The 9,468-nt window shown below is 41.6% G+C and overlaps 1 protein-coding gene across 1 annotated transcript in view; it reads left to right on the plus strand.

Moving 5' to 3' along the window:
- The window catches only part of LOC122539867 (membrane primary amine oxidase-like), a 27,610-nt gene extending 18,929 nt beyond the window's left edge, over positions 1-8,681 (plus strand). The window contains exons 3-4 of the mRNA XM_043675000.1: positions 6,990-7,119; positions 7,807-8,681. Of these exons, the coding sequence (XP_043530935.1) occupies positions 6,990-7,119; positions 7,807-8,073 (397 nt within the window). The 3' untranslated portion in view covers positions 8,074-8,681. The remainder of the gene's footprint in view (positions 1-6,989; positions 7,120-7,806) is intronic.
- Positions 8,682-9,468: the final 787 nt, after the last annotated feature.

Consider the following 9,468-nt stretch of genomic DNA (forward strand, 5'->3'; position numbering starts at 1 on the left):
TATCTAACAGTAATCTCTTACCCCTTCCCTTTTTCCCTACTATCTTTTCCTTCTCAAATGCCAAGGTAAATGGAATTGCCAATTGTACAATTGCGCATATCCCTTTCCAATCCGGAGGTAGGGTGGGTCTCAATATTTTTCCTCCACAGTACCACCACAGATCCGCTTGGGGAACCTTTAGTGTGAGTAGTTCCCTCCCTTGTCCGTTTCGGTGACATTCTTAATCTCTGTACATAATTTCAGCTCCCCCAAATCTCTAGACCGATTTGTACCTCATCTACGCACACACGACGTGTGATTTCCAACTATGGCTGAAAACATAGGGGGGGTGCTTTTAAATTTTTCTTCTCCAAGGGAGGGAACATCAGAGATAGGGAGGTACAATTCCTATCATCCCATGCAGTCTCACCCTGGTACAGGGCTATCATACATTTCATGCCCTTCCTGTCTCGCTTCCACCCGAGCGGAAAGGGAACCACCTGGGCCACTGGCCTACCGGAGGCACATGCACGGCAATTGCTCTCGTTCAGACTTTTTACAGTATACTTTACCCATTCAATCCAGGCATTTACATCCCCGTACCCAGTTTCTATTTTGATGGTCTGTTTCAAGTCCTTTACCTCTATACTTTTTACTACTTTAGGGTCATCGGGAGGGGTGAAAGGTTGTACCTTATTATCCAGTAGTGCTACCCGTTTTCCCTGTCCTACACTAATTCGAAAACAACAGCACGAGAAATCCTTCCTGTTTGCTTTCATTTCTGTCCCAAATGTTTCATCTAATTGTATCGCATAGATACCCCCCCAGAATTGCATCGTGCCATGTGGTTTTCTTTATTGTTAGGTATATTGGGTTACACTTTTTATCGGGACAATTGCGAGTGGTCGGAAGGGGGCCCGGTGTACTGTGACAAGACCGTTATACCAAGTACCATCCCCATAGAACTTAAGATGTATCTCTGAGCTGCGGTACTGTCTATGATTATCTACATCCCCACAATTTACTAAGCTGCATGCATCAGCGTCTATTACTTGTAGATTATCAGACTCAGGAACTATTAATAATACATATGAAAATGATATTTGACAAAATCCCAATATTAAGAGGGCTAGCATCATAACTCTAAACATCCCCAGCATTCTAAAAAATCATGCTGAAGCACAAAAAGACTTAATATACAATCCTACAGAAATAATCCCACGCTCGCGTCGCCACTGTATAATCAGTTACTCAAAGTCTCTTTAGCCTGAGTTTCAGCGGGTCTTGCATTGATTCGGCTGTCCAGACTTCTTCCTCAACTGGAGATTCCACTGGCCCTTTGATCCGAGTGTAGTGAGTCCAGCCTTTCTCCGCCGTCCTTATTGCCGTTTTGGTGGTCAAAAGAGCCTGATACGGCCCTTCCCAGTCCGGTTGCAATTTAGTCCCTGGCAATGATTTTACTATGGCGCAATCTCCCGGTCGAATCAGATGAACGGTGAATTCAAGGGGTGGAGTCTGTGCCAATAAAGCCTGTTTCCTGAGGAAAGACAAAGAGGAGGACAAGCCCACTATATACTTCTTTAAGAACAAATCTTTAGTTTCTGGGATTGGCAGTGGCCAGAGATAGGAACTTCCCGAGGATCTGGAACAGTAGGTATTAGGGAATAAACCACCGCTTCCTGTGGATTCAGAGTTGCTTCTTTCGTTACCTTATCAGCCAGTAATGTAGCTTTCCATTCTTTAATTAACAATGAATTAATGCAGTCATGTTTTAAATTAACCATGGATCAATATGACAGGTCACTGAGACTGCGTGAAGGGATGTTGCCAATTAATATTGATTCAGGCTAGCACAATCGATTTATTGTAAATATTAATTATTAATTATATATTATATAAATATAAAAATCATTATCTGTAATTCAGGGTGGAAACACAACAAATGACCAAAACATTTTAAAAACTGTAATTGCAGTTCTATTTGTTTACCAGTCACTTGTGCTTTCTCATTCTGTTTCTGTAATTGTTTTGCTCGAGCACATTCATTTTTAAGAACCTCAACAGATTCCATCGCACCATTTGCAGTTACTTCAGTCCCCAGTTTGGTGGCAGTATTTTGTCATGAGCGCAAAACTGATTCTTCGTGCCTCTCATCACAAAACTGTCACCATAATCCAATTAACTCTTTCGTTCCCGCTACCTTGGGCTTAAATTTTAAGGATGACCTTGCTGCCCCTGTATCGACTAGGAAAACTACGTCCTCTTTATAAGGTCCCGCCTTTAAATTTATCAAGGGTTACTGGTGGGTCCCCGGGGGCAGGAACTCCTGACACCTCTATTTTTCATCAAGGTTCATAAACAGTACGGTCTTTACTTCCTTTTTCAAGTCTGGACACTCTCTCTTAAAGTGACCCGTCCTTTCACAGTAATAACGATGATTAAATATTGTTGCTTTGTATGGACTAAGGAATCCATTTTTCATCCCACCATCTTCTGGCCAAAGTACGGGTCAGATGAAGACTGGGTTTGTAAATATTTGAATTTATATGTCAATGAAAAACAGCCTTACAGTCAGGAGGAATCAGATTATGCTTCAAGTCGGAAGGGCTCGTAGCTGAAGGGATACTGAGGGGATTTCCACTTCGATCCTAGTTCCTGTCCACGAGACCATTTCGGTTTCTTTCTTTCTTTTAGTTTGTCCTTTTCTTTATTATCTCATCAACCGTGGGCTATCATTATTTTTGCCTTTTGTTTCCACTTCTCATGTTACGTTGCCAGATCAATTGCTGACCCGATGTAACCAACTGAACAACCTTAGGGCCACCTAATGGCCGTTCTTCATCACCCAATGTTTTATTTAGACCTTGAGAATTTTTTTTAAGAAATATTGCAATATTTCTTGCTCTCCATAATTTCAAAAACCAATTCATCAATTTATGCTTGACTAACTTTAAAGCCTGTTCCTAACTTGTAAATATATTTATATATTTCCATTTGTTTATTCAGTATTCAATATTTAAAATGTAAAATGCATACAGTTTCCAACTTTGAAATCCACTATAATTACCCAGTTTTAGTCCCTTAATTTAAATCCAAAATTAGTTTTCTTAAATAGTCCTGACCAATCATTGCTCCATTACAATGCTATAGGTCGTGAAATAATCGGAGCTGCCTTAAAAGAATTTGTCCATTCAAGTTTAAAAAAAAACTTCTAATGCATGAACAATGGCCGACTCCAAGGTCACAGATATTAACCATAGGATTTTGTTTTTACTACAATCTAATGTTGAACTGAAACTTCAACTGTCCTCCATAAATCGCTTTTATGTAAGGATAAAAGAGATTAGTTAGAAACTGATAGTAAGGCAGTCATGACCTGTAAAAAGAACAGGAGTTATCATTTTTGTTTTTATAATCACTATTAGAATCCTTAACCTTAAAAGAAATCATGTTAAGTTTCCATAATAAAAATTAGATTCAAAACAGTCCTTGAACTCAAGCTCCAGGGAATAAAGCACAAACGTTCAATCACCAACAAACAAATGTGCATTCAAACCAAATCACAAAGGGTTAAACTTTCTACCACCTGTACAGCTCTTTTCGTTCTTTCTCTCTCACACACCATATCTCACAGACACTTCCTGAGCTTCCTGCAACAACACCTCTGGGTGCTCCTTGCTTCAGCCCTCTATCTTTTGAATATTTTTCTAGATGTCTGACCATGATTTAGTTACAAAGTGTACCCTCAGTATCCCTTCAGCTACGAGCCCTTCCGACTTGAAGCATAATCTGATTCCTCCTGACTGTAAGGCTGTTTTTCATTGACATATATATTCAAATATTTACAAACCCAGTCTTCGTCCGACCCGTACTTTGGCCAGAAGATGGTGGGATGAAAAATGGATTCCTTAGTCCATACAAAGCAACAATATTTAATCATCGTTTTGCCTTGTACAAGTATTATTTTTCCAATTCCACAACATCCTGCCTAACGGACTTTCTGGAGGTATGTTGTAAGGGACCCCGCCTCCATTTCCATTGCCTTTTTCTTCTTTTGTTCTCCTGGAGGCTTTTTCCTTACCCACGGCACAGCCCATATTGAGTTCCTTCCTTAGTCCCTTATTAACTACTAAAACTCATTCCCGGCCACCAAGGCAGTACTTAAATGACAATTTTCTTACCCTGGTCTGTGCACAGAGTTGCCTGGCCCCTTTTTGCTGTATTTTCTATCGACCTCTTTTCACTGTCTGATTCAGATGTCTCTCTTGTGGGATTTGTACCAGTCGCCCAAGGGAGCAGACCAAACCCAGACACGAGACCGCTCCTCAATTGGGAACGGGACGCGTCTTCCCAGTGTCCAGGGCCAGCCACTCCCCCGGCGATGGAAGAAGATCCCGGATGGTCCCCAATTGTGAGAAACAAAGCTCACTCACTTCAATAATTTCAGTCCAAGACAAGATCTGAATCAGTAGTGTCATTTATTTTACCCTTGCAAGAGAGTGCGATGTCCACTGTATACAAGGCAGGGACACACACACTGAATTCAACGAATACACGATATTTATGTAATTTGGTTCCTTTTTTTCCCATTGCTCCTCCCCGTTTACATCTTCCACTTCTCTAAGACCGGCACCCATTACTCCTGTTTATCTCTTGCCTTATCTGCTTCTGCAAGCATATCTGGCTTAACCTACATCCTCACAGCACCTTATCTATTTGTCTGTAACATCTACCATTGTTTTGCAGTCACGTTTCATTCTTGCATACAATTTTAGCTAATACAAAAACAATTATGTATTTCCTCCACATAGTTTGCATTCTTGCTGACTCAGCCTTTAGTTGAAACAATTACACACTGATGTGAGTTCATTTACCTTGCATAAGTAATTATAATTGCAAAAGTAACACTACTTTACCTATATCTCACATATTGTTATATGCATGTGTCCATGTATACAGAGGAACCTTGATTATCCAGGCAAGATGGGCTGGCACTCTTTCGTTTGGATAATTGATTATTCAGTTAATCAATTCAATGCCTTTCCTCTGGGGCTTGGAGTTTTCTGTAAAGTCTACTCCCTGTTCAGGAGATAAGGCAGCAACACAGCGCGCGCATGAGCTCCTGGCCACCCCCCCCCCAACCCCGTCCAACACCGCCCACCGCCTGCCCCTAACACCGCCCCTCCATCTGCCTTCTCCCCCACTCCCACGCGTCCCCCCCGTCCACCCCTACCTTCTCTCTGGGGGAGCCGGACTGGACCCGAACAACAAGACTGCTACTGCCTTTTGGGGAGTGAGTCTCCAAATAGCGTGCATGTCCCGCGCGCGCGCACACATTTTCACTGCAACGTTTTGACAGGTTCCACCTCTGCCCTGTACCAGACAATGTTAGAGAGATTATCTGGGAAAGGGGGATTTAGGGTACACGCCTGTGTAGAACTCCAGAGAAAGTGTGGGAAGAGAGAGAGAGTGGGAGGTCAGTCATAGACGGTGCCTGCTCTCCCATCAGTCTAGGACTGGTCTCAGCAGCACTTTTAATCATGAAACAAAAGATGCGATCAGTGTTTGGACACAGGTCTTTGATGTAATGCTTCTGTCGGGACCTCAAGATCTCCTTCGGATAATCGATTTTCAGATAATTGGTGTTCAGATATTGGGGGTTCTTCTGTATTCTGAATCCCAAGCCACTACTGCACTGCAGCCAATGTATCAAACTAACAATATACCATTCTGCAGCATGTGGCAAGATCTGGTGAAATACATAATATTTTGCATTTGCGTCTGAAACTGTAATCATATCAGTCTTCTGAAAACTGCAAGACATCAGCTACTGAATATTATCTGACCATTTGGTACCCTTGCCTAACTAAATTATTAAAGCTACATGAGTGATCTTTAATTTCGTGCAATTGTAAACTACCCTGGGGACCTTTTTTATTTGTCTCAATTAAACACAATTGGTAAATGTAAAATAAATGCATGCATCCATACAAGTTCCTATTTACTGAAGGGATTTAAATTGCCCTTGATATCATCATTAAACTATAATACTATTGTGTTTGTTTGACAATGAGGAATGGCATTAAAATCATGTAAACTGACATTTTATGCCTTGATAAAGAACCAAATGGTCACTGTTCTTCCACCTGTCTTTCACCTTTTCTCTCTCCTGTTTTCTACTTGCTTTCTGTCCCCTTTCTCTATATGCTTCTCTTACACTTTCATTTATAAAAATCACACAACACCAGGTTATAGTCCAACAGGCTTGTTTGGAAGCACTATCTTTCAGAGCACTACTTCTTCATCAGGTAGCTGTGGAGCAGAACCATAAGACACAGAATTCTGTATCTTATGGTCCTGTTCCATAGCTACCTGATGAAGGAACAGCGCTCCGAAAGCTATTGTTTCCAGATAAACCTGTAGGACTATAACCTGGTGTTGTGTGATTTGTTAACTTTGTCCACCCCAGTCCAACACCAGCTCCTCCACATCATGACTTTCCTTTTTGTATAGCTGTCTCTAATCCACTGTTCACTCACCTCCTCTATGCAAGCCCTGCCTTGTCTTTTTTCCTTTCATCTTTGTACTATCAGTTTTTTGGTCTGCTTCCTATCTACCATCCTCTCTATGCCAAACCCTAACTCTCACCGTTGCCATACGAGTGGCAATCCAAATGCCCTGTTCATTCACATTAACTTTTATATCTACAGCGATGTCTCCTTTTCTGTAGTATTTAGTCTCCAACTGCCTCCAAAGGTCTGGAGCTCCATAACCTCTCTGCCTCTCTTTCCTCTTTTAATGTGCTCCCTCAAACCTACTTCTTTGACTCAATCCTTTTGGTCCTCTGCCTATTGCCATCTTATGTTACATCAAATTGTGCTTTGCAAACCTTCTATGAAGTGCCTAGGGACTTTATTCTTTAAAGAGCTTACATAAATGCAACTTGTTGTATTTGAATCTGTGCATTTCACAGCCAAGGTGAATTAATATTATTGTTTCAATCAATGCAGGTACCAGTTGGCAGTGACAAAGTACAAAGAAAGGGAACAAAGAAGCAGCAGCATTTACAATCAGAATAACCCTTGGAATCCTGCTGTTTATTTTGCTGGCTTTATTGATAATGAAAGTATTCAAAATGAGGTTTGTTTTAATATGTGTATTTAAAAATTGTTTGATTGTGGAGATACAATTTTACTGGATCTGCCAACTATGGATTACAGTCGTGATTACCCAAAGAAACTGAGAGTGGTGTGAGAATAATCCCAGGCTATTGTTGTGTACCACAGGACATTTGAAAGATAACTGCACTGTGAATTCGACAAGCCATGGTAACACAATGTGCTGGGTTTGCTGAGTCCAGTCAGGGTACCTTTTGAGTAACAATGATTGGCATCATTACCCTGGTCTAAAGACAGATTTTATTCAGGCTCCATATACCACTGTGTTGTGTTAGAATGCAATCATATATGATGCTGGAATTGGTTAGGTCTTGTTGCTTTTACATGCCACTGATTAAGCTTCCACTTAGGAAGGAGGACCCTCAATGGTGATTCAGTATAAGCTGGTGGGCCAAATATCCATCTACAATGTCATCATGACTGGAATAATTTAGGATATCTGGTCAGCGTGGATGAGTTGGACTGGAAAGTCTGTTTCTACGCTGTACAGCTGTATGACTCTGACTTTTCATCTATTTTGCTCTGCTAGTGGTGGTCAGTTTTACCCCCATTGTTTCAGGAAAGGAATGAAGACAGTTTGTATTGCTTTTAATCAGTTTTGTGCCAAAATTGTAACCAAACTCCTATTTCTTTTCATGTTTATTGACAGGATCTGGTAGCTTGGATTACAGCAGGCTTTCTCCACATTCCCCACTCAGAGGATGTTCCAAATACCGCCACAGCTGGAAATGGTGTTGGCTATTATTTAAAGCCAGTAAACTACTTTCAGACTGATCCATCTATTAGTGCCGAAGATGCTGTCTACATTGATCCTTCTCCGGGTGTGGAAGGATGCGAGAACAACCCTGTAGCATGTACACCAGAGTATGCTACCTGTATTCCCCATTTCCCAGATTTTACCTATGGAACAGACTGAAAATAGTAGCTGTTAATAATTAACAGGATGTAATTAGATTGAAAAGAGAAGTTAATCATGACCATCATTCCCTCTAATTTTCTTTCCACCTGCACTGGACTCCAAGGACCGTGTACAGCAGAAACATCAGGTACCTAAGTCAATGCTGTGATCAGTGTACCAATGCCGCTTGCCATGCATGGAACACTGGAAATGTTGCACACATCCAATTGTACAGCTTAGAGGGAACATTGCTCATGACTAACCATCACTTTCAATGAAACTCTATTGTTTCTTAGCGAGTAAATCATTTAAATAGACCCCTTATGATCCACTTGCAGTTTCTCCAGTTCTACTAATCACATTGGGGTTGATAGACATTATGTACAAGCTGTTGTTTTCTTATATGGTGGTTAGTAGTCCCAGTAATTCAATGTCAAATAATGAAGGAGAGTACAGAATGGGCTGCTCAAATTTCTGCACTTGATACTGACCTTGTGTGCTGGCCAAGCTTCTTTATTCACCAAACTTTAATGGACAAGAAATCCTGCCGAAGACATACAGGTCCTTGGCCTCCTCCACCGCTGTTCCCACACCACCCGACGCCTGAAGGAAGAACGCCTCATCTTCCGCCTACCCATCCTCTCTGACCTATCACCTCCATCCCCACCCCCATTCACCTATTGTACTCTTTGCTACCTTCTCCCCATTTCCACTCCCCAGACCTCCCCATTTATCTCTCCACCCTGAAGGCTCCCTGCCTCCATTCCTGATGAAGGGCTTTTGCCTGAAACGTCAATTTTCCTGCTTCTCGGATGCTGCCTGACCTGCTGTGCTTTTCCAGCATCACTCTGATCTAAACTCTGGTTTCCAGCATCTGCAGTCCTCACCTTTCCCTAAGAAATCCTGCTAGTCTGCAGCAACTACCACATTCAAATTCTAAGCATGTACAGCTAATGCACAAAGCTCAGTGACTAGAGAATAACTCTCCCTTAATTCCCTACTGGTTGAAAACATCACATTTAGTACCTGATTGGCTTGTTGAGTAACATCTTCATGCCTTGATGTAACTGTTGATTTAAGTGACCAGGTGACAGGTAAGGGAACATTCTCCTTGTGTCTGCGTGGGTTCCATTCCGGGTGCTCCGGTTTCCTCCCACAATCCAAAGATGTGCTGGTCAGGTGAATTAGCCATGCTAAATTGCCCATAATGTTTGGGGATGTGTAGGTTCGGTGCATTAGTCAGAAGTAAGTATAGGGAATGGGTCTGGAGGGGTTCCTTTTCGGAGGGTCAGTGTGGACTTGTTGGGCTGAAGGGCCTGTTTCACACTGTAGGGATTCTATGATTCCATTTGTTTCTTTTCCCCAAACAAGTCATAAAGTTAGTTACAACAAGCATAATGGAGATTTATTTAT

This window comes from Chiloscyllium plagiosum, chromosome 33 (assembly GCF_004010195.1).
Source record: "Chiloscyllium plagiosum isolate BGI_BamShark_2017 chromosome 33, ASM401019v2, whole genome shotgun sequence".
NCBI lineage: Eukaryota > Metazoa > Chordata > Chondrichthyes > Orectolobiformes > Hemiscylliidae > Chiloscyllium > Chiloscyllium plagiosum.